General features: G+C 38.2%; 1 protein-coding gene across 3 annotated transcripts in view; it reads right to left on the reverse strand.

The window, feature by feature from the left end:
- Positions 1–969: 969 nt before the first annotated feature.
- The window catches only part of TTPA (alpha tocopherol transfer protein), a 38,108-nt gene continuing 13,836 nt past the window's right edge, over positions 970–25,241 (reverse strand). Inside the window, exons 2-5 of one of the 3 annotated variants that reach the window (XM_066266206.1) lie at positions 13,637–13,790; positions 9,850–10,043; positions 7,294–7,404; positions 970–4,117 (exon numbers count right to left, since the gene is read on the reverse strand). In XM_066266206.1, coding sequence (XP_066122303.1) covers positions 3,944–4,117; positions 7,294–7,404; positions 9,850–10,043; positions 13,637–13,790 — 633 coding nt within the window. In that variant the 3' untranslated portion in view covers positions 970–3,943. The remainder of the gene's footprint in view (positions 4,118–7,293; positions 7,405–9,849; positions 10,044–13,636; positions 13,791–25,241) is intronic. The other 2 variants (XM_066266208.1, XM_066266209.1) reach the window with 2 other exon arrangements.

A 25,241-nucleotide genomic window follows, 5' to 3' on the forward strand; every position in this document is an offset into this window, starting at 1 on the left:
TATTCATTTTGAAATATCCCCTAATTTTTGTGAGCATTATTGTTGTAAGGCCAGTAGTTGCGGCCGTCGCAGCCATTCACATGCAGGTTCCCACTGAATTTGAACAGACAGTACAGAAATAGTGGAGTCTGTACATGGTGGGCCATTCCTTTATTCAATTCTTGCACCGGCCGGTGAGCAGACACATGGAAAAAAACCACTTTCCTTTCACTCAGGGCTCTCAAAGCCACTGACACATTCTTCGACTCCACAACCAGGAGAATCTTCTCCGGTTTCTCCTAGAATCAAAGGCCCCACCAGTCTCAGTGGAGCTCGCAAAAGCCCCTCACCTCTATTCCCCATCTCCTTCTTCAAACTTTCTGCACAAACTCTGCAAACATGGCTTCTCTCTCTCTGCCTCTCCTCCAGCAAACATTAGCAAGAGAATGGCCCTTCCCAAGCAGGAAGGTAATTTGCAGTTTCACAGATCACATACCTGGCACTGCTCAGCACCATTTTTAACAATAAAAGTGAGCAAACTCAAAAAATACAAATTTTACAAACTCATTTACCCAACAATTATATTTGCCCTAGGACTTCGGTACTTTCAAGGTAAGAAAAACATATAGTTTAACAAATAAAATCATAATCTGGGCTAACAGCAAATTGTTTTAAAATCAAATTATCTAATTAGGTTGCACATGCTGGCTTTTTTTGCTTAGAAGCTTTAACTTAGTAATAAGCATAGCTTAGTTTTATAAAATTAGTTTTGGCCCTTTAAGAGCACAGCAAAAGACATTAGGGGATGGTGGTGTTGAGCTAAACAGATGAGGAAACCATCCAACAATGAAAACTTCTAAAGAAAAAAACTGGCATTTGTGTAATGAACAACTAGATGCAGTAAGTTTTTCTTGCACTTCTCTGTAAGGAAAAGTAGTTTTTGAAAAAAGAATGCCTAAAAATAAAATTTTTAAAAAAAGACAGCTATAGTTTATGTGAAATATTTTTATTTTCTTTTGAAGAATATTAAAACATAAATTGTTATGAGATTCAGTAACACAATAAGCCCATGCTGGAGATAATCTTTAAAAGGCACTTCTGGTGCAATTACAATAAGTAACATAGACAATTCGATAACTGTTTATCTTGCCACCTTATAAAACAGCCTGCTCATTTCACATTGTTCTTCAATGAATTGCTGCATTTTACAAAAACTTCAAAGTTGGCCCTGGCCGGTTGGCTCAATGGTAGAGCGTTGGCCTGGCTTACAGGAATCCCGGGTTGGAGTCCTGGTTTCGATTCCCGGCCAGGGCACACAGGAGAAGTGCCCATCTGCTTCTCCACCCCTCCCCTCTCCTTCCTCTCTGTCTCTCTCTCCCCCTCCCGCAGTCAAGGCTCCATTGGAGCAAAGCTGGCCTGGGCACTGAGGATGGCTCTGTGGCCTCTGCCTCAGGAGCTAGAATGGCTCTGGTCGCAACAGAGCGATGCCCCAGATGGGCAGAGCATCGCCCCCTAGTGGGCATGCAGGGTGGATCCCAGTCGGGCACATGCGGGAGTCTGTCTGACTGCCTACCCGTTTCCAACCTCAGAAAAATAAAAAAAATAAAAAAAACAAAAAAAACCTTCAAAGTCCTATCATGTCCTTCTATTGATTGGTTTGTTTACATTTACTATTAATAACATCACCAATGAATTACACTTAAAAGACATTTTAAAATGTTACCCATTATTAATGTAATCATCCCTTCATAGAGCCATGTGGAGGTGTTTTTTTTTTAAGTCTTTTTTTTTAATTTTTAAATTAAATTTTAGAAAGAGAGAGGAAGAGGGGTGAGAGAGAGAGGAGAGAGAGAGAGAAACATTGATTTGTTGTTCCACTTAGTTGTGCATTCATAGGTTGATGCTTGCATGTGCCCTGACAGGGATCAAACCTGCAACCTTGGCATGTCAGGTTGGTGCTCTAACCAACTGAGCTACCCGGCCAAGGCATGGAGTTTTAAGTACCCAAATGTAAGTGAAAAGAAACTTTATGATGTAAACTTCCTTCTAGAAATAAAAGCTAGATAAACCAGAGATTTTTATTGTTACTGTTTACTCTTTTTAAATAGCTTTATTCTGGTTTTGGGTTTTTTTGGGTTGTTGTTGTTTTTGTATTTTTCTGAAGTGAGAAGCGAGGAGGCAGAGAGACAGACTCTTGCACGCCCCCCACTGAGATCCACCTGGCATGCCCACTAGGGGGCAATGCTCTGCTCATCTGGGCCGTTGCTCTATTGCAACCAGAGCCATTCTAGAGCCTTAGGCGGAAGCCATGGATCAATCCTCAGTGCCTGGGCCAACTTGGTTCTAATGGAGCTTTGGTTGCAGGAGGGGAAGAGAGAGATAGAGAGAAAGGGGAGGCGGAAGGGTGGAGAAGCAGATGGGCGCTTCTCCTGTGTGCCCTGGCCGGGAATCAAACCCGGGACTTCCACAAGCCAGCTGATGCTTTACTGCTGAGCCAACCAGCCAGGGCCCTGTTATTTTTAATTATACAATTTAAAATTGTATGATTTTGTAAAGACGACTAACATTTTTTAGAAAACAAGCACCATGTAATTTTTTAAAATAAGAATTATAATGTAAAATTAGCTTTCCAATGCTAAATCAAAACAAAACGTTCTCTAAAGAACATTCACAATTGCTCTCAATTTTGTCATAGATATATGTACAGAGAAGCATGAGTATCAGTTCACCTAATTAGGATAATTTCTTATAAAGAAAAACACCCTTCACATACCCTTTCACAAAGATACTATTGCATGATTTATGTTGAAACCCAACTAAGCTGAACAAGTGTCTAACAAATTTTGCACATCGTGTTCTTTAATTTTTGAGTCTAAAATAAAACTTAAAATTATAGAACACTATACAAACTGTCATCACTTGAAAGCCTTACTTTTATATCATTCTCAATAAGTGAAATAGTCTTTGTTATAAGCTTCAGTTACAAATAGCACATTTTAACTACTGATTTTTAAGTAAATATGAATTGTAGAATTTAGATTACAAAATTTTATATATAATAAAACAAATTATTTCATGCATAATCTGAAAGTTTCCAGCTCTATTTGATAATAATTTTAAAAATGTAAACATATCCTTTTTCTTTTGTAGTTGTATTATTGTTCCATTACAAACAGTCCATGTATACAAAGACTAAATATTATATCTAAATATCTGTATAATCATGATAAGAATAACCAAAAAGAAAAGTTAAAATTACATGATTAATTTAAAAATGCAGACACAGTAATAAGAAGCCCTTGACTCTTCCTGAAATATTTTCAAAATTATTTTTGGTTATCAATTTTATCAACAGCAATCATTTCATAGAGGCCGAGAGATGCTACATACAATCATGTAAGACATATAGACTCTTCAGCCAAGAGTTTTGATTGTGCAAATATGCCAAAATAGAACTTTCCTGAGATGAACTATCTTGCTGGCCCACAGAAAAGTAAGTATAGTAAACCTGTATTCAGATTTTAATCTGAATTATAATCTATCTGAAACCCATCAGAAATGAATGTGAATAGATTTTTATTTTCAGTTGATTTGTGCTAATAATTATTTTCATTGGATTATCTATACATTTGTTTCTAAACCAATGTACTCTGATAACTTCTTTAAAATGAAACTTTTTAGAAACATACAAAGGCACACCCACTTTAGAGATAACTTTCAGGTGTAAAAAATAGGAACTCTCTTCTAAGTATACTAACATTTAACTACTTCAAATGTAATAAAAATGCATTTAAAAAGTAGTTTCCTAACTACCCATGTTGCTCCTATCAGAAAATTTTTACAAAATATCAATCAGACAAGCATAGATTAGTTAAAAAGATTTTTTTCTTTCATTCATGTAACCAGGTAGGATCTCACTCATGTGTTTTTAAGTAGGAAGGCATTCACATTAAATAACTTCTTCTCATTGAACGGTCTGTGAAATACTGCTGAGATAATTTTCAGACTTCATTACAAAATCTGTCCACTCTTGACAAATGTCCTTCATGGAGAATTCTTCACCACCATATTCCAGAGGAAGAATGTTTGGAAAATGCTGAAGTAATCTTTGTTTGTAATTGGTCCCATGCATATGAATCTGAAAAAGCCAAAATGTTTTAGAAGGTTTGCCTTCTACCTCTTGATACATTAGATGAATTTTCAATGGGAAATCAACACCATAAAATAAGGTATTCCAATAACTTCCAAGATAGGAGAGCATGTATAGATACTACATCCTTTATTCCTCAGCTGATAGATCTAAGAATTTTACTTCTTTAGATTGTGTGGCTTATGAATCTGATCATTCTACTGCCTTCTTATATTTGCATTCTTATAATGATACAAGTTCATGAAAAGGATTCTTTTCCTCTTTCACAAGTAGATTTTTAAAACTATAAATAAAGGTATTTTATACATTCTAGTCCCTCATATACAGTACAAGTGATTCTTAGCAAAATATCAAATATCCTGGGACTATTCTGTAGATGGTTAAAATATCCTACCTGTTATTATTTCATATACAGTAAAAGCATACATCTAAACACAAAATTAAGTATGTTGGGAATAATTTATGTGGCATGCTTGATAGATACTCTTGGCTAGTACAAAATTAAGAGACAATTCTGATATTAATAACCTTAAAATTTTAAATATTTTAAACTATAAAAACCATTCATATAATGCCTTGAAGTTAAAGATTCGGAATCTTGAATCAAAAGCATATCTTGTCAAAACAAAACAAAATAAAACAAAAAACCTTTCTCCATCTGCTAGGGCAAAATGTTCATCTATACCTGCAAAAAATCATTCAATTAGTACTTATTATTTGCTAGGATATGAGGATTGAAACATGAATGAAACAAGCTTTCTGCACTCAGGAACCTCACAGCCCTCAATCCTTGATCTTTTCTGAATGTTTAAAATATCAGCTAATAGAGAAGAGAGTTTACTCTCTCCTCAGGCGGGGAAAATAAGAGCATCCGTAGGGTATTGTCAAAACATGAAAAGAGAGGAAAGTGTCCAGATGGGGCTCCTCCCCGCCCCTGCCATTTGGCAAGTCTATTTCATGTCCTTTAACTTTCACTGAAATGCTTTACCTAACTTCTTAAGTTTGTTTTTTTTTTTTTTGCTTTATGCTCATGTTCTAGTTGTTCGGTTCAGTTTATTATTACTTTCGCTTTTCTTTGTCAAAATACAACCCAAAATAGAAATAGTGAAACAGAGAGTAGCCAGCTTTTATCAAGTTACACTGAAGAGATAAAAAAATAAAAGAATTAACTTTTATAAAGAACACTAGAATGAAAAGGAGCCATCTTCAGAGACATTATTCTCCTTGAAGAAATACCTACTGGAGGCCCTGGCCGGTTGGCTCAGCAGTAGAGCGTCGGCTTGGCATGTGGGGGACCCGGGTTCAATTCCCGGCCAGGGCAGATAGGAGAAGCGCCCATTTGCTTCTCCACCCCCCCTCCTTCCTCTCTGTCTCTCTCTTCCCCTCCCGCAGCCAAGGCTCCATTGGAGCAAAGATGGCCCGGGCGCTGGGGATGGCTCCTTGGCCTCTGCCCCAGGCGCTGGAGTGGCACTGGTCTCAGCAGAGCGATGCCCCCGGAGGGGCAGAGCATCACCCCCTGGTGGGCAGAGCATCGCCCCTGGTGGGCGTGCCGGGTGGATCCCGGTCGGGCGCATGCGGGAGTCTGTCTGACTGTCTCTCCCTGTTTCCAGCTTCAGAAAAATATAAATAAATAAATAAATAAATAAATAAATAAATAAATAAATAAAAGAAATACCTACTGGATAACCTCAAAAGAAGCAGTATGGCCTGACCAGGCAGTGGTGCAGTGGATAGAGCGTCGGACTGGGATGCAGAGGACCCGGGTTCGAGACCCCGAGGTCACCAGCTTGAGTGCTCATCTGGTTTGAGGGAAAGCCCACTAGCTTGAACCCAGGGTCGCTGGCTCCAGCAAGGGGTTACTTGGTCTGCTGAAGGCCCGCGATCAAGGCACATATGAGAAAGCAATCAATGAACAACTAAGGTGTTGCAACGCGCAATGAAAAACTAATGATTAATGCTTCTCATCTCTCTCCGTTCTTGTCTGTCCCTGTCTATCCCTCTCTCTGACTCACTCTGTCTCTATAAAAAATAAATAAATAAATAAATTTTAAAAAATGTTAAAAAAAAAAAAAAGAAGCAGTATGGTCACAATTTTCTAACCAGATGCCAAATGTTACATTTTAATATGAAAGGCTATATTCTCCAACTATGCTATTATAACTCACATATTCACTTTTTATTTAAATAATGTTTGAGATTTAAATGGTCAATCCTTTAAAAACTTTTTATTTCAGGCATTAGATGTTACCAATGGTCGTCTAAATAAATGCTTTAGAAATTCTTTTTTACAAATTAATAAATATGCTAAGAGATATTAAATATTCACCCAAGAGATGGCTCAACAAGGTAGGGGGAAAAATTAAATCTCTTTCTTTATTAACTAATATCACATGAAGTCACATACTGAGGTACTGTGGTTTTTAGTTACAAATGCATATTATAAATATTTTTATTTGCATAGATAATACATTCACATGGCCAGAAACCAAAACAAGATAAAAAATACATAGTGAGATGTCTAGCTCTCAACCCTATTCTTATCCACCCTATCCACACCTCTATTTTATATATATAGCTACTTAGGTTGCTTTCTTGTTAATCCTTTCAATGTACTTTCAATGCAAATATAACTATAGATTTTGATTTCTCCCCTTTTTATACAAAAGGTAGTATACCACAAATACTCTTCTGTGTTTTGCTTATTTTACTTTATAATACATTTTTCAAATCTTGTCGTATTCCATTGTGCCAATATCTTACAGTTCATTTAACCAGTCTTCTGATGGTGAACATTGGTGTTTTCTAATATTTTGCCGCAATGAACCTTCTTGTATAGCAATTTTGCACATGTGTGGTTAGGAAAAATTTCCCAGAAGCACAGAGGCTGTAATTTTGGTAACTGTAACCACATTGCCCTCTATGGGGAAGATACCATATTGCACTCCCACCAACAATGTGTAGGAGGCCCACTCTCCCCCATGGACTCACTAACTTGATTTTTCAAAATTAAAAAGAAATTTTAATTTATAAAAGTAGTTGGCTTGTTAGATAAATACTCTAAATATTGGTTCAATGGTGAGGGTGCTTAATAAAGCAGTTCTTAAATGAAAAAGGGTTGGAAAATCTGGCAGAGAAGAACACTGATTTGAGTATGTTTCACTTACCCGTTCCTTAATTTTTTCAGTCAGGAATGGTTTAATCATGGAAAAGACAGCATGAAAAATTATTGGCTCATTTATCAAATGGATACCACGAACTTTTAATGGAAAGGAATCCTTTTCAAAATAAAGAGAAAATCTTATTAATAACAAAGCCTAAATAAATGTATTTCTGCCGGCTCTGTGGTGGTGCAGTACATATATAGAGCATCAAACTAGAATGCTGGGTCACCAGTTCAAAACCCTGGGTTTGCCCAGTCAAGGCACATACGGCAAGCAATGAACAACTAAAGTGAAGCAGCTATGAGTTGATAATTCTTGTCCTCCCCCCTTAAAATCAATAAATAAAATCTTTAAAAATACACATATATATTTCTATTGACAAGTCCTTTCTTTGAAAACTGCTAAACTTACAGCAGTACCTAATGTGTGTTTCACTTTCAGAATTGTTTGTTCCATCAATACAGCATAGCCTGCTTTATAGTTCACTGTCACTAGGTTAAGATAAGATCTCTCAAAGTATTTACTTTATAGCTTAGGCAAAGTATTTTAAGAAATGCTTAAAATAATTTGATTTTTTAAAGTTAAAAAGAAATTTTAATTTATAAAAGTAGTTTGCTTGAAAGATAAATACTCTAAGTATTGGTTCAATGGTGGGAATGCTTAATAAAGCAGTTCTTAAATGAAAAAGAATAGAAGTTGAAAGAATGGTACAATAAACACACACTTTAAAACTTTTGACATTGGTATAAGCTTCTAACATAAAAGTAATTAATATAGGTGCATGACCAGGCAGTGGTTCAGTGGATAGAGCGTCGAACTGGGACGTGGAGGACCCAGGTTTAAAACCCCGAGGTCGTCAGCTTGAGCGCAGGCTTATCTGGTTTGAGCAAGGCTCACCAGCTAGAGCCCAAGGTCACTGGCTTGACCAACGGGTCACTTGGTCTGCTGTAGCCTCTTGGTCAAGGAACATATGAGAAAACAGTCAATGAACAACTAAGGTGCTGCAACGAAGAATTGCTGCTTCTTATCTCTCTCCCTTACTGTCTGTCTGTCCCTCTCTCTGTCTCTGTCACAAAATAAAAAAATTATATATATATAAAATCTTGTTTTGTCTTGTTGATATAATACAATTTTTTAAACAAGAATTTTAATATGTTGCAATAATTCATCAGATGAATGTGCCGTAATTTAAATAACCATTTTTTGAAATTTCCGTACAAATAAGCTGTTTCTATTTTATTCTATAAGAATTGATGCTCTAGCACCTATCTTTATGTATAGGAGGCAGTGATAGTTGCAAGCACAGCTTTTAATTCAGATTATCTGAACTGGAATCTTTGCTTCACTGCTGACAAAATGTACATTCTTGAGCATTGCTATCATCTCTCTGAAATAATTAATTATAAAGTAGAAAAAATAATAGTCATATGACATAGGCTGGTATGGCCATTAAATAGTAATTCATTTAGGGGTGTGCAACATAATTTGATGACAAAATAACCTAGACATGTTTTCTTTGAATATATGTACCCTGATTTATTAATGTCATCCCATTACCATTAATAAAAATTTATTTAAAAAAAATAAAAATAAAAAATAAATTGCATATATCTAAAAAAAAAAAAAAAAATAGTAATTCATTTAAAACACTTAGCCAAGTACCTGGCACACAATAAGCTACTATTATTATATACAAGGTCTTTACCATATTTAAAATAATTCCTTGGCTATATTCCCCAAAGTAAGGTTACTGGATCAAAAAATCATGGCCATTTAAAAAACTTTTGATTTCTAACATAACTGCATCAATTTATACCTACCAAAACCTATGTGGTGTTTTGTTGTATGTACCATTGCTATAAATATTATTTTTGATTCAAGTTTCTTTCATTTATGAACAGAATTTTAATGACAGATAAAGCTACCACATTATTATTTAAATGTATAAACTCTGTGATTACTAATCTTAAACATATTTTCACAATTTGTTGCAACATTTTTTTTTTTTTTTTTGACAGAGCGAGAGTCAGAGAGGGACAGACAGACAGGAAGGGAGAGAGATGAGAAGCATCAATTCTTCATTGAGGCACCGTAGTTGTTCATTGATTGCTTTTTCATATGTGTCTTGACCAGGGGGCTACAGCAGAGTGAGTAACCCCTTGCTCAAGCCACGACCTTGGGCTTCAAGCCAACGACCTCTGGGCTCAAGCCAGCAAATTGGGGTCATGTCTATAAATCCCATGCTCAAGTCAGCAACCCTGCACTGAAGCTGGTGAGCCCGTACTCATGCCGGTGACCTCAGGGTTTCGAACCTGGGTCCTCCGTGTCCCAATCTGACGCTCTATCCACTGCGCCACCACCTGGTCAGGCTGTTGCAATATTCTTTTATGAGTTAGTAAATGTAACTTTCTCTTAGTATTATTAAATTCTATGTATTAGTTCTAAAAATTTATTTGATTTTCTAATAAATATGCTATCCCTTCTCTTTGTATAACATATAACTAAATTAAAATCTATTGTTTGGAAATATTATCCCAAAGAGTTAAACTATACACTTACTGTAAGGACTGCAGCAATCTTCTTGGCTACAGATGGAGTAATTTGAAAAGCATGAGAGAAATGCCAGCCTTCCAGATCAAAGACAGCCTTGATTCCATTCCGCTGGGTTTCTACATCCTGTACAAGAAGCTCGGATGTGATTAGACTTAAACGGAACACATCATAAGCTGTAAAAACTTTAGGGTCCCAGTGTGCTAAAAAATAAAAAAAAAATCATATCTCAGCATGGTGTAAAAAATTCAGAAAGCAAAGGGAAACAGTCTTTTTAGGCTTAATGGGGCAATAAAAATAAAATCATGTACAAAGATCATTAATTAAATAATAGATCAAATCAGTGGCCACAAAACAAGTGCCTGCTTCTCTCTAACAAAGAACAGATCTTTAACACCTTGGGGCAAATAAAGAACAAATGCAGGCTGGATTTGATTGCCAGATGAAACTACGGCCCAAAGAATGCAGGAGCCAGCTGCTGCTAAAGATGGGAATGCCTTGCATGTGCTCCAAGCTCAGCAGTGTAGGAAACGGGAGAAGCATGTCCTGGATTATAAAGAGAACTAAGGCCCTATAGGAACCAGATGTCTGAGGAGTAGACAGGCTAGCTCATGTCCTTAACGCCATTCATGACAAGCAGCACATCGCAGAGTCATGTCCTAACAGGCTAGAACAGTAAGTGCGGGCTTCGGAAAGTAGAGTCAGAGAAGCACTCACGTAGCTGCCCACACCCAGGAAAAACAGAGAATACCTGTACAAGGAGTTACCAACATTCTTCTCCTCTCCCCGCCCCCACCATTGCCGGGGCAGGCCAGGGCATGCAGAAAGGACAGTAATGGGCAAGCAAGCAGGTAATCTTAATGCTTATATATGAATATATGTATGCTTATAATGAATACATATTCATTCACTCAGAACTGTAATCTGTTTGGAAACACAGATACACAAAGAAGAGAGAAAATAAACCCAATAGACAAAGGGACTGAAACCCAAGGAAAGAGTTAATAAAGCAAGAAACATTAAAGAAAGCAAAATAGTTTTGTGGGGGGAAAAATGATACTGTTTTCATTACTATAAAAACAGGTTATTATTTTAAAAAGAATCAGTTGAGATCTTAGAAATAAAATAATGATTCATGCAAATCTTAGCTGATGGGACAAATGACAGAAGACACAGCCAATGATGAATAATGGTTTGAAATAGCAAATGAAGAATTCTTTCAAACAGCGCACACACACCAAAAAAACCAAGAGTTAATATGTATAGATTTAAAAAGTTTCAAAAATCCGAGTATACCTTTTCACTTCCTCAAAACTTAACTCTATACTAATAGTTTACTATTGCCCTGACCAGTTGGCTCAGTGGTAGAGTGTCAGCCTGATGTGTGGATGTTCCAGGTTTGATTCCCAGTCAGGGCACACAAAAGAAGCGACCATCTGCTTCTCTATCCCTCCTCCCCCTCTTTCTCTTTCTCCCCATCCTACAGCCATGGCTGAATTGGTTCAAGCACATTTGCTTCAGGTGCTAAGGAGGCACTGTATCCTCTGCCTCAGGCACTAAAAATAGCTCAGTTGCAAGCATGGCCACAGATGGGCAGAACATCAGCCCCAGACAGGAGTTGCCAGGTGGATCCCTGTAGGGGTGCAAGTGGGAGTGTTTTTTTTCTATCTGCCTTCCTCTCACTTGGAAAAGAAGAAAAAAACCTTAATAGCCTTCTATTGACCAGAAGCCTTACCAATAATATAAACAGTCAATTAACACATATTTTGTGTGTTATATGTATTATATATAATTTTCTTACAAAGTAAGCTAGAGGAAGGAAAATGCTTTTAAGAAAACCATAAGGAAAACACATTTATCTTAGTGTACATATTTAAAGAAAAAAGATTCCATGTATAAGTGGCCCCGTGGAGTTCAAACTCAGGTTGTTCGAGGGTCAACTGTGTATTCTCTGACTTGTATGCTCATAAGGGCAAAAACTTAGTCTTGGGACACCCTGTGGAAGTGTGGATGGGCTCTGTGCATTATCTCACTGCTGTTAACGGCATGGACGTGGTGCCTAGGTGGTTGAACGGATGTTCTAGCAGAAAGCTCTACCACAGAGTTCCCTCTTCAGTGCCTCTCATTAATTCAATTAAGTTTAGAAAATGCATAAATCTTTATTTTATCCTTTTTATTGTATTCATAACTCTTCTGAGTTTCTTCTTTTCAGCCTCGAATAATATGTTATTCTACATAACACACAGGAGATTGGCTTCATATTCTGCTCTGACCATCATTAAATCTGCATGTTTTTCTTGATTTTCAAACCTCGTGGAGTTAGTACCAGGGGTCTCAAACGCGCGGCCCGCGGGTGCGGCCCGCCCACCAATTTTTTTTTTTTTTTTTTTTTTTTCCACCCACCAATTTTGTGCGGCCCGCAGACTGGCCCGCAGACTAATCCAAGAAGTTTGATTAGTATGCGGGCCACGAGTTTGAGACCCCTGAAAACAGTCCACTTACAATGAATATATATACTACAAGAAGCTCTCGCTAAACAAGAAAAGACTTGATTCATTGTTAAGATATTTATGATCAAAGCAGCATATTTGCTTTTTCATTATTAAGGTGTCATTTTTACTACTTAATTGGCCCCAGTTAGGGTATGAACAAACTAGAAGGACTCCCACCCAGGGAATGCAGAGCCAGGACACTGGAGGAAAGAATCACTAGTAGATTTCAGTTTTATGTTTCTGGACTCCCTATGCAGGGCTGCCGGATAAAATATAAGGTGCTTAGTTAAAGCTAAATATCAGATGAACAGGATACATTTTTTTTTAGTATAAGTATGCCTCTTGCATACTAAAAATTATCATTCATCTGAAATTCAAATGTAAATGGACACGCTATATTTTCATAAAATACAGGTGTATTTGCTACATAAAACACAGGTAATATGCTAAATCTAGCAATCCTGCACCAAGGAACTCTAGAACTTCAGTCAACATCCCATCACACTGCTGGAACAATACGACAGAAATGTCTATTATTGTCTATAAACAGGTGCCTGGATTATAGACAATGACTTCATAACTAACCCAGAGTTCTAAACAATAATAACGTGTATTAGCTCTAGGAGAGTGTGGATTTTGTCAGTTCTGTTCACTGATGTATACCAAGCACTCAACCAGGGCACATGGTAGGTGTTAAATATTTTAGAGTGAGTGAATAAATGACCAGTGGGATAGCGTCCAGGCTGCGGAGCAAGGTGCTTGTTCCCCGGGCTAGACGGCGATAGCGGGGAACCCAGGAAGTGCTGAAAGACACTACTCCACATGCTCCTGCTGCTTTCCACTGCTTTCCTTTTGCGCCATTACCTTTTCTTAGTATTCTTGCCAATTGACGAACGACCTGTAACTTCTGCCCCTTCCTTAGACCTGCTTGGGATTAAAAATGGCGTTTAAGGGAGAAGGATGCTAGAGGAAGTAAGCTAGAGGAAGTAACACCTGCTGCAGGTGCTCATGATCCGACATTAACACCTTCCCTTGACCTTTTTTGCCTTTCTCCCTTATTTTTCTTTTCTATTTTCTTCTTCTCTTATTTTATACAGTAGACTCTGTGGGAAAATGGAAGTAGGATTTTCACTGATTTTTGTTAATTTTCTCACAACTGCCAGTTTTATCGTACTTGGGGGATATTAAAATGTAAAGTAAACCGAAGTTAAAGCCTAAAAACCTCAGTGCTTAAATGTGAACTCACTGATGGCTTCCGGGTGGCGGTCACGACAAATCAAACAGCAGGACTGTGTCTGACTTACCGATCCTGTAAATGAGAACCTTGCTGCCGGTGGGGTCTCTGGCTCTCAGGACTCCAAGGTAGCCAGCCTTCAGGAGCCCAAGGACACTGCTCGGGTGCAGATCTGCACTGATTTCTGGACATTCTGCTCTCCACTTATAATAGTTTTTTAGTAACTGAAAAACAAAATAAAAATTGTCTGCAGATATTGTACACAGTAAGCATTTTGTAAAAGGGGTAGGAAAGCCTTGGTAGGAAAGTATGGCCCTTGCCATCCACCACATCAGGATTTTAATCTGGGATACGGTATTCTTTTAGCGCAAAAACTAAAGGTTTCCTTCATTAAGGATCTCAAGTGATAAAAATTCATCAAAGATTCAAAGTGGAGTAATTCTTATTTGTCTCCTGTAGTGGACAGTCCCCAATGACGGCTCACAACAGCCTCCTCCCCCACTGCACACATGCCATCAAAGGTGCAATCTTTTTTTTTAAATTTTTTATTTTTTTTAATTTTTTACAGAGACAGAGAGTGAGTCAGAGAGAGGGATAGACAAGGACAGACAGACAAGAATGGAGAGAGATGAGAAGCATCAATCACTAGTTTTTCATTGCGAGTTGTGACACCTTAGTTGTTCATTGATTGCTTTCTCACATGTGCCTTGACCGTGGGCCTTCAGCAGACCGAGCAGCCCCTTGCTGGAGCCAGTGACCTTGGGGTCTCGAACCTGGGTCCTCTGCATCCCAGTCCGACGCTCTATGCACTGCACCACTGCCTGGTCAGGCCAAAGGTGCAATCTATTTGATTCTTCCCCCCTGAATCTAGGCTGGCCTTAGGCCTTGCTTTGACTAATAGATTTTGGCAGGAGTGACACAGTGCTAAATTTTAAGAAGCCTAGAACCTTCTGGTTTTGCTCTTCAGGATCCAGACACCATGTGAGATTGAGGACTGAAAAGTCTATGCTGAGAAGCCCTGGAGGATAAGAGATGATCCTACTCAGATAGTCTGACCTCAGCCAAGGTCCCTTCTGATGCAACAACGCAGAGCAGCAGTAAACATTTGCTACTCGGCAATAGGTAACTGAAACATCCACCTTTTTAGTCCTTTTGAAGTAAGAAATAGAAATCAATCAAACGAATTAACTCTACAAATATGTTTACAGTAGCTAAACGATTTCCACACACTGTTAGGCACTTGAGTTAAAGCAATAACCAGAATAAATCCCTGATCTCACAAGAAGTGATGTATTGGTGACAACTGAATCATATAGGCCAATGTATGCAGTGGAAAGTTCAGTTTCCAGGCTGCCTTGATGCCACCACTTATTACATATGTGATCTTGAGTAACTATTTAACTCTGCTGAGTCTTGTTTTCTCAGTATCTGCCTTCTAGGAAGTATACGTGGGCATATTGAGTGGTGAGTATACTGTCATAATAGGGAAAGTCATGTGGGTTAATTGGCTCATCCAAGTATTTAGTGTAGGCTTACACTAAAGATAACTAGAGTTTTTTGGTTTTCACTTTCTTTCCTACAAAAAGAGCTAAATCAAAGATATAAAGGAACATCTCTATACCACTGCTATACTTTCTACTATAGAAAAACAATAAAAACCCATGTTGTTAATAGTGGTATGCATTCAAAGAGACTATAGGAATGGTATGCCTGGATATCAGGTCATGACAAAATATGGTTTGAAGGAATCCTGTTTTCTCTTTTTTCCAAAAGAACCACATAATAATGGTTACTCTTTATTTACAAATAATACAAACATTGTCAGTATATTGTGGACAGTAGGAAAAGACCCTGCACAAATATAAACGGCAGTTAACTTCAGAGCAGGGGTTACTTGGAGACAAGAGATCTTGGAGTATATTAGCCATAACAGGAGACTGGCCTGGGTTACTTGAATGCAAGTACACAGGATTCTTGGAAGAATGCCTCCAAGAACCAGATGTCCTTTAGGATTGATAAGCTCTGAGACTCTGACTCTTCTTGTGTCCTTGTTCATGAAAGAAACTGTAGACATGCAGGGTTGGGGATGATACAGATGGGAAAAAAGGCTTTTGTAGCTTTCTAGTTTTATCTGCTGAGCTGTGGCTTTTGGAACTCAATAAATATGCAGTGGTGCAGTTTCTCGGGGCTGATTCCACCTAAGAGTTTCAGCCCTCTGCCCATTTACTTTTATCTGATGTGTCATATTCCTTGTGAGTCCCATAACATCTGGCACCCAATATGGGGCTCGAAAAGGAGAAAGGTTGCAGTCTCGGGATCATCAGACAGAAGGAGGTATAAGACCGCTCTGTAAGTAAGCGAAACCTTCGGGAGGCAGAGCAATGGGGAATTCCCACTCCAATTCCCCATCAGAGAAGACCCAGTACATGAAACTACTGCAAGTATTAATAATAGGGTCTGGTATAACTGTTAAGGATATGAATTTTAAGTTACTTTTTAAAAAATGTTAAGAAGCATTGTTATTGGTTTCAGCCACAAGGAAAGGCTGCTTTAACTTTAAAAACATGGAAATGGTGTGCTCATCAACAAGGAGTTACTATTCCCCTTTCTGTTTGGTCTCTTTGTAATTTCATTTCTTTGGCTTTGCAACCTTTACAGTCTGATTCTGAATCCCCATGACCTCCAGCTCATCAAGTAATGTCTGATATTGATTATGGTTAAGTAAAAAACCAATATAGGTTGAGCAGTAGCTGCTAAAAGGAGAGAAGCTTGAAGCTTTACATCAACTGGTACAAACTCAATTAGAATTAGGACATATAGAGGAATCACAAAGTCCTTAGCATTCTCCAGCCTTTGTAATAAAGAAAAAATCTGGAAAATGGAGGATGCTTACTGATTTTCTTTGGTGTTTTGGCTGTGATCCTCTGAGCTATCATTTTGTTTCTTTCTTATTCTTTGCCTGGAAATTTAGACGGGGGACTCCGGATGGATTTGATTACAAAAATCTCTTAGTGGCCACCAAGTTTTATTTTCTTCTCAGGAGATTTTGATTAGTCTCATCCATCCTTAGTCTCTGTCAGAAAATGCCCTGACAAAAATCAGGAAGGCATCCTTCTAGTCTGATTGCACTCCGAAATCTTGTCTCTCTGGTTTGTCTGATTCAGTTTTTGTTTGATGTTTTCTAAAATGTGATATTTTCTTAAGGCCTGAATTAAGTTCTTGTATGCAAAAATTGGAAATGCCGGCTCTAATGTTGAAAAATTAGTTTCATCCCTACATTTTTTGTTTTAAAATTAGAACTTGTAAGGAGTGCTCATTTAAACTTAAATTGAATAGAATATGGATCCTTAAGACTTGCTAATTTGGTTAATGCATTGTAAGGTGTATTCAAAGTTAGAAGTCAAATAGTAATTCAAGTATTAGGATTAATCAAAGTTACATGTTATACTTATGTTTCTGTGCTGAAAATTGTCTTGTTTGTGTGTAAAGATGTGCTCAGATCTGTGAAGCAAAGGAATTAAGCAAAATTAAGCAGGGCCCTGATAAGTCATTTCAAGAATTTGTCTCAAGCTGCTTCAGGCAGTTGGCTGCTTGTCAGGCCACATTCTGCAAAAGGGGCCCTGAGGAAAGTAGGAATTTAGCTTCTGTGATGACCTATAATAGACTTAACAATACAAAAGACTTAGATATAGAAGCTAATGCATCTGTTATTGCTAAGCAACATTAGTTTTCTTCCTGGCATACTTATGCAGTGGTCACTAAGCTGCAAGGCTTGGGGCAAAGTCCCTAACAAACCTCTACGTTTTTTTACAATGGGAAGATAATGAGGATCATTTGGTCTCTGATGAAGATAAACATTTATCTTCTAAACAATGAAAGGAGCGACTTTTTATTCTTTTTTTTTCTTTTTTTTTTTTTTTTTTGCACTTTTCTGAAGCTGGAAACGAGGAAGCAGTCAGACAGACTCCCGCATGCACCCGACCGGGATCCACCCAGCACGCCCACCAGGGGGCGATGCTCTGCCCATCCAGGGCGTCGCTCTGTCGTGACCAAAGCCACTCTAGCTCCTGGGGCAGGGGCCAAGGAGCCATCCCCAGTGCCCGGGGCCATCTTTTTGCTCCGATGGAGCCTTGGCTGCGGGAGGGGAAGAGAGAGACAGAGAGGAAGGAGAGGGGGAGGGGTGGAGAAGCAGATGGGCGCTTCTCCTATGTGCCCTGGCCGGGAATTGAACCTGGGACTCTTGCACGCCAGGCCGACGCTCTACCACTGAGCCAACCGGCCAGGGCCGAAAGGAGCGACTTTTTAAATTACAGTCTAAACTTTCTGACAAGGAGGTTTGATATAATATTAACCCTTTTGAAACTGACCAAGTCTGACCAGGCAGTGGTGCAGTGGATAGAGCGTTGGACTGAGATGCAGAAGACCCAGGTTCAAGACCCCGAGGTTGCCAGCTTGAACGCGGGCTCATCTGGTTTGAGCAAGTTTCACCAGCTTGAGCCCAAGGTTGCTGGCTTGAGCAGAGGGTCACTCAGTCTGCTATAGCCCCCCCAGTCATGGCACATATGAAAAAGCAATAAATGGGAAACAAAGAATTGATGCTTCTCATCTCTCTCACTTCCAGTCAGTCTGTCCCTATCTGTTCCTCTCTCTGTCTGTCTCTCTATCTCTGTCACAAAAATACCCCCAAAAAAACAAAAAAAAAAAAAGAAAGAAAAGAAAAACTGACCAAGATAATTAGCCTCTGCCCCCTCTACTAATCCATTTATAGATTCAGTACCTATTGTTGTACCTGAGAAACAAGCTAAGGGATCTATCCTTACACCTCTTATAAAAGGAATAATGCAGGCTAGACAAGAGGGGGATTTAAAATTCCTAAGTCCAGCATTAGAAGCTTTTTCTGTCACATTCACTCCATTTGGACCTAATCCACAATTCCCCTAAGGAAATTTTTATACTCAATATGACCAAATCCCTGTCAAAACTCTTAAAGAGTTAAAAGCAGCTTGCTCCCAGTGTAGAACTAACTCTCCTTATACACAGGGACTGCTATCCTCCTTTATAGACTCTGAACGCTTTATCTCAAAAAATTTAGAGATGTTAGCTCGGACTGTTCTTTCAAAAGTAAAATAGTTACATTTTATGACTTAGTAGGAGGATCAGGCTCGTATTCAAGCTAATTGGAATGCTAACGCTAACCTTTTTGTTTATATTACACACGATGAACTGTTTAGAACTAATTACAACAGCAATGCAGGCAAAATATAGGGGCAAGGATTTGCTCTTATCTCCACAGATACCAGAGACCAGCAGATACCTTCCAGAAGATTGAAGCCTCAGCACGAGTCAGAAATAGAAAGGAGATTTGACATCTTTGAGCCGTCAGAAGAAGAAATAAAGAGACCAAACTTAGAGCTAAAGGTTATTAGAGAAATAAAGTTGCCTTCGCAACTACAACACAAAAAGTTGAACTGCCTACTTGGGGGCAACTAAAAAAACTTATCCAAGAGGCAGAAAATGTTTTAATTAGGACTAAGACTTCAAAAACATCCTTGACTCTGTTTCTAGCAATGTTAGCTAGACTATAACAATAAGCAGAACTAACTATTCTTACTGTTTCTATTCCTTTCACGCCTGACCTGTGGTGGCGCAGTGGATAAAGTGTTGACCTGGAAATGCTGAGGTCACCGGTTCGAAACCCTGGGCTTGCCTGGTCAAGGCACATATGGGAGTTGATGCTTCCAGCTCCTCCCCCCTTCTCTTTCTCTGTTTCTCCTCTCTCTCTCTCTCTCTCTCTCTGTCTCTGTCTCTCCTCTCTAAAATGAATAAAAAAATATATATATATTCCTTTCACAAAGAATGTTAAATAGCCTGACACTGTGTCAAAATTATGTAAATCAACCTTTAGAAAAAATTCATCAGAAATATCCTCAATCTTTGATAATCTGTTATATGGATGACATATTGATAGCTTGTGAAAATAATGCTGAACTTTTAGTCATCCTTAAAGATGCTGCTGAAACCTTGAATCAGTATGGTTTAATCATAGCTGAAGACAAAATTCAAACATTTTGTCCCTTTAAGTATGATATTTAAGGAAGGGGTAGTCAACCTTTTTATACCTACCACCCACTTTTGTATCTCTGTTAGTAGTAAAATTTTCTAACCACCCACTGGTTCCACAGTAATGGTGATTTATAAAGTAGGGAAGTAACTTTACTTTATAAAATTTATAAAGCAGAGTTACAGCAACTTAAAGCATATAATAATAATTACTTACCAAGTACTTTATGTCAGATTTTCGCTAAGTTTGGCAGAATAAATCTTTATAAAACAACTTACTATAGTTAAAATCTATCTTTTTATTTATACTTTGGTTGCTCCACTACCGCCCACCATGAAAGCTGAAACGCCCACTAGAGGGCAGTAGGGACCAGGTTGACTACCACTGATTTAGGGTATATAATTGAAAATCAAAAAATTATTCCTCAAACGGTCACTTTACGAACTGACTCCTTAAAAAACTTAAATGACTTTCAAAAATTATTGGGTGATATTAATTGGTTGAGACCCTCTCTAGGAATCCCTACTTATGTGTTGTGGACTATAAATGGCAAAAAGCCTTTGTAGATTCCAGTTTTAGCAAAAGGCTAAGTTCTCCCCCCACCATCTCTACATTGGCTATGATGCTGAGTATTTACACCCACTTCACTTGCCTTCTTAAGTTGCTGGAAGCAATTTATATGCCCTTCCTCTTACTCTCTGTTTGTTCAGATGTTGGCTGATTTCACTTATGTATGGTAAGGGGATTCCTGTTTATGCCTTGGGAGAGTTCCTCTTTTAGCCTGAGATGTGTAACTTTGTATCAAAGACTTCCTTGATTTGCATATGGCTATATAATAAATCAAAGTGGGGCTATGGGACACTTGGATTTGCCATCAGCATTTAAAGAGTTCTCCCGGTCCCATCCTTTTTTCTTAATAAGTCTGTTTCCTTAATTCTGCACCATTCTTAGGAGCCGCGCTGGTCCGTGGCAAGTGGCACCCAAACAGAAGACTTGAGTACGAGGAAACTAAACTGAAGGCAGGTGACAGAACTCCGCAAGTGAAGTGTGCACAGTGAGTAAAGAAAATTTTGGGGGAAAGTATAATTGGGAGTAAAAAATTATGGGACAGTTAGGGTAAAAAATAAGGGACCTTTTTGTAGAAATGTTTTTGTATGAGGACAAATCATTGTCTGAAGAGTATCACGGTGAGCTGGAAACAGAGGAATGTGAATATGAGGATAACTTGGAGTCTGAGGATGACCCGGGATAAAAAATCCAAGGCTATGGCTGCGTTAGCCACGGGGCCTCCGCTGCCCTCGCTTCTTCCTACGTTCAACCCTCTGCTCCTCCATTACCTTATCGGGCTGATTCTGGAGTCTATAGCTCAAAATCTGGGAAATCCGTTTTCTAATAATCTATAGACCAGGCTCAAAATACAGGGGAAACAATAAATGGCTTTACCTGTTTTCCTGTTGTAGAAAGACAGGACGATACGGGGAGACTAGTGCGAGAACATGAACCTGTACCTTTTAGAACTCTGAAAGAGCTTAAACTCACTTGTGTTCAGTATGGGCCTTCTGTCCCTTTTTCACTTAGTTTATTAGATACTATTAGTGCAAAGGTCAAATGACTGGAAGGCGATTGCTTGTGCCTGTCTCTCTGGGGGTGATTATATGCTGTGGCAGTCAGACTCTCATGAAAAGGCCATTGAGGTAGGGGAGAAATCTCAGCATAGTCAACTTGAGCTGCCAGTTATAGCTACTATAGAATTTGAGAATGGATAGGAGACTCATCAGGTCTTAGGAAAGTTACAGCTTTTCCTGTTATGGTCTGATTTTCTTTAATGTTCTAACTACAATCTTCTGAACAATCATTTTCTTTCTTTCTTATTCTTTGCCTGGAAATTGAGGCAGGGGACCTGTGTTGGATCTGACTATGAAAAATATCCCAGCAACTGCCGAGAGCAAATTTTCTCGGGGAGATTTTGTTTAGTCCCATCCTTCAGTCCCTCTATCAGAAAATGCCCTGACTAAAATCAAGCAGGCATTTTTCTAATCTGGTTGTGCTCCAAAATCCCAGGTTTCTCTCTGGTTTGTCTGGTTCATCTAATTCTTGTTTCTGTTTAGTCTTTGTTTAATGTTGTCTAAAATGTGTCTGTTTTTAAGGCCTGAATTAAGTTCTTTTTTTGCATGCAAAAATTGGAAATGCTGGCTCTAATATTTAGAAAAAATAAAATGATTTTAGAACTTATAAGTAGTGCTCATTTAAATATAAATAGAATAGAATATAGATCCTTAAGACTTACTGATTTGGTTAATGCATTGTGAGGTATGTTCAGAGTTAGGAGCCAAACAGCAATTCAACTATTAGGATTAATCAAAGTTATATGTTATACTTGTTTTTTTTGCATAAATTGTCTTGTTTATGTGTAAGGTTATACTCTAAGGTAGGCAAAGCAAAGTAATTGAGCAAAAGTAAGCAGGACCCTAATAAGTAATTTTAAGAATTTGTCTCAAGCTGCTTCAAGCAGTCGAAAGAATAGTAGAGGATAAAAATGTGGGAAAGATTTTAATAAAACAATTAGCCTATGAAAATGCTAATTCTGCTTGTCAGGCTGCACTTCGGCCTCACCACAAGAAGGGAGATATAGAGGATTATATCAGAATATGTCCGATGTTGGGCCTTCATACATGCAAGGTCTTGCTTTTGCCACAGACGTTAAGGCAAGATTTCCAGGACGATACTTTGATAAAGGGCAGAACAAGCAAAAGAAGGAAGGTCAGAGAAGTACTTCTGCCCATGGAAATTGTTTTCAATGTGGAGGTTTGGGGCATTTTGCTAGAAACTACCCTGCTCCCCCCAGATAATAGTCTCAGCCTCCCCCTCAAGGACAGCCAGCCCTTAAGGCTGCAGACCTCTGCCCATTTTGTAGGAAAGGGAAACATTGGGCGAATAAGTGTAGGACTAAATATACTACCAGAGGGCAGGGAAATGGACAGTGGGGCCCTCTCTGGCCCCATCAAACAATAGGGGCAATGTTGGTGTTTCCTCAGCAAACTCTGATTCCAGCAGGCCAAACATTGCCTAACTATCCCAAGCAAGAGGCAGTGCAGGACTGGACCTCAGTCCCACCTCCCAATTCGTATTAACTTCAGAGATGGGACCTCAAGCTATACCCATTGGAATTTTTGGGCCACTTATCAGTAACACAGTAGGACTCTTGTTAGGCAGAAGTCGTTTAACTATGAGAGAATTTTTTGTTCTTCCTGGAGTGATAGACTCGGATTATACAGGGGAAATTAAAGTAATGGCTCACACTCTGAGGAATATAGTCACTATCTCCCCTGACATGAAAATTGCTCAATTAATCCTTTTACCTCTTTTAATACAAGGCCAAACCCTTCTAAAGGGACCCTGAGAGAATCAAAGATTTGGCTCCACTGATGCTGCCTATTGGATTCAAAAAATAGGTCAGGAACGCCCTAAAATGGAACTAACAATACAAAGGTGTAAATTTAAAGGACTTTTAGATACTGGAGCTGGTGTATCTGTTATTGCTAAGCTACATTGGCCTCCTTCCTGGCCCACTCATGCAGCAGCCACAGAATTACAAGGCATAGGGCAGAGCAAATCCCCTCAACAAAGCTCTAGTTTTTTACAATGGGAAGGTAAAGAAGGTCATTCTGGATTTTTTTCAGCCTTATGTGCTCCCTGGATTGCCAGTTAATTTGTGGGGTAGAGATGTTTTGAAAAATATGGGAGCATTGCCTGTCAGTCCTAATAGTTTAGTCAGCACTCAAATGCTTAATCAGGAATTTTTGCCCACTAAGGGACTAGGGAAAGAACAGTGGGGAATTTGCACCCCACAGACTTTGCACTAATGAATTTATTTAATATTCTTCAAGGAGATTCTGACTTAAATAGTCCTAGACAGTTAACAGAAATAGCAAAATAAGAGCTATCACTTACTGAAAAAAATTATGCATACTGCTTATTTAGATAGAATTAATACACATAAACCTATTTAATTAATTATTTTTCCCTCAGAACATTCTCTGTCTAGTATCATATAGCATCAAGAAAACAAGATATTAGAATGGCAATTTCTGCCACAAAAGAAATTATATACTTACTTAGAGAAGATCTGTACTTTAATTACTAAAAGTAGGCTTAGGATAAGACAACTAACTGGATATGATCCCAATAAAATTATTATACCTTTAACATGCAATTAGATTTCAGACAACTGGAAGTTAAATATTGATTGGCAAACTGCATTAGCTGATTATTTTGGCACTGTAAACAATCAGTATCCTACAGATAAAAGAATTCAATTTCTAAAAAGAACACAATGGATTTTGCCGATAAAGTATCGGCTCAGCCAATTCAAAAGGCTTCTACTTTTTATACTGATGCAAATAAATTAGGTATCACTGGATATACCGGACCAGTGACAAAAGTAACAAAAACTCCATATACATCAGTTCAAAAAGCAGAGTTATCTGCCATATTATTACTTCTTAATGATTTTCATTGCCCTATTAACATTGTTACTGATTCATAATATGTAGAACATACAGTTAAACTTATAGAAACTGTTTACATTTCAAATGGTAGTTCTGAATTATACAAATTGTTTTAAGAGTTACAACTTTTATTGTGGGAACAAAATTCACCTATTTATATAACTCATATTTGTTCTTGTATAGCTTTACCAGGACCTATGTCTACTGCAAATAATAAAATTGATCAGTTACGCATTGGATCAATAGAAATAGCCACTAAATTTCATGCAGAGTCCCATATGAATAAAAAAGGTTTAATGCAAAAACTTAAGATAACCAGGAGAGAGGACCAAAATATTGTTAGAAACTGTCTTCAGTGCAGTATTATAAACACTCCTCCATTACCAGGAGGAATGAATCTTCAGTAATGACCTGTGGCAAATGGATGTAACACATATTTCTTCCTTTGGAAAACTATCTTATGTACACTGTTCTATTGATACTTATTCTTCCTTTCGATGGGCCATACCTTTTTTAAAAATTATTTTTATTTATTTTTTTATTTTACCATTATTTTTTTATTGTGGTGTTGGTTGTTTTTTTTTTTTAAGAAATAAATTTTTATTAATGTGAATGGGGTGACATCAATAAATCAGGGTACATATATTCAAAGAAAACATGTCCAGGTTATCTTGTCATTCAATTATGTTGCATACCCATCACCCAAAGTCAGATTGTCCTCCATCACCCTCTATCTAGTTTTCTTTGTGGCCTTCCTCCTTCACCTTCCCCTCTCCCTCCTCCCCTCCTGCGCCCTTCCCTCCCTCCCACCCCCAGTAACCACCACACTCTTGTCCATGTCTCTTAGTCTCATTTTTATGTCCCACCAATGTATGGAATCATGTAGTTCTTGGTTTTTTCTGATTTACTTATTTCACTCCATATAATGTTATCAAGATCCCAACATTTTGTTGTAAATGATCTGATGTCATCATTTCTTATGGCTGAATAGTATTCCATAGTGTATATGTGCCACATCTTCTTTATCCAGTCTTCTATTGAAGGGCTTTTTGGTTGTTTTCATGTCTTGGCTACTGTGAACAATGCTGCAGTGAACATGGGGCTAC

Source organism: Saccopteryx bilineata, chromosome 3, assembly GCF_036850765.1.
Source record: "Saccopteryx bilineata isolate mSacBil1 chromosome 3, mSacBil1_pri_phased_curated, whole genome shotgun sequence".
Taxonomy (NCBI): domain Eukaryota; kingdom Metazoa; phylum Chordata; class Mammalia; order Chiroptera; family Emballonuridae; genus Saccopteryx; species Saccopteryx bilineata.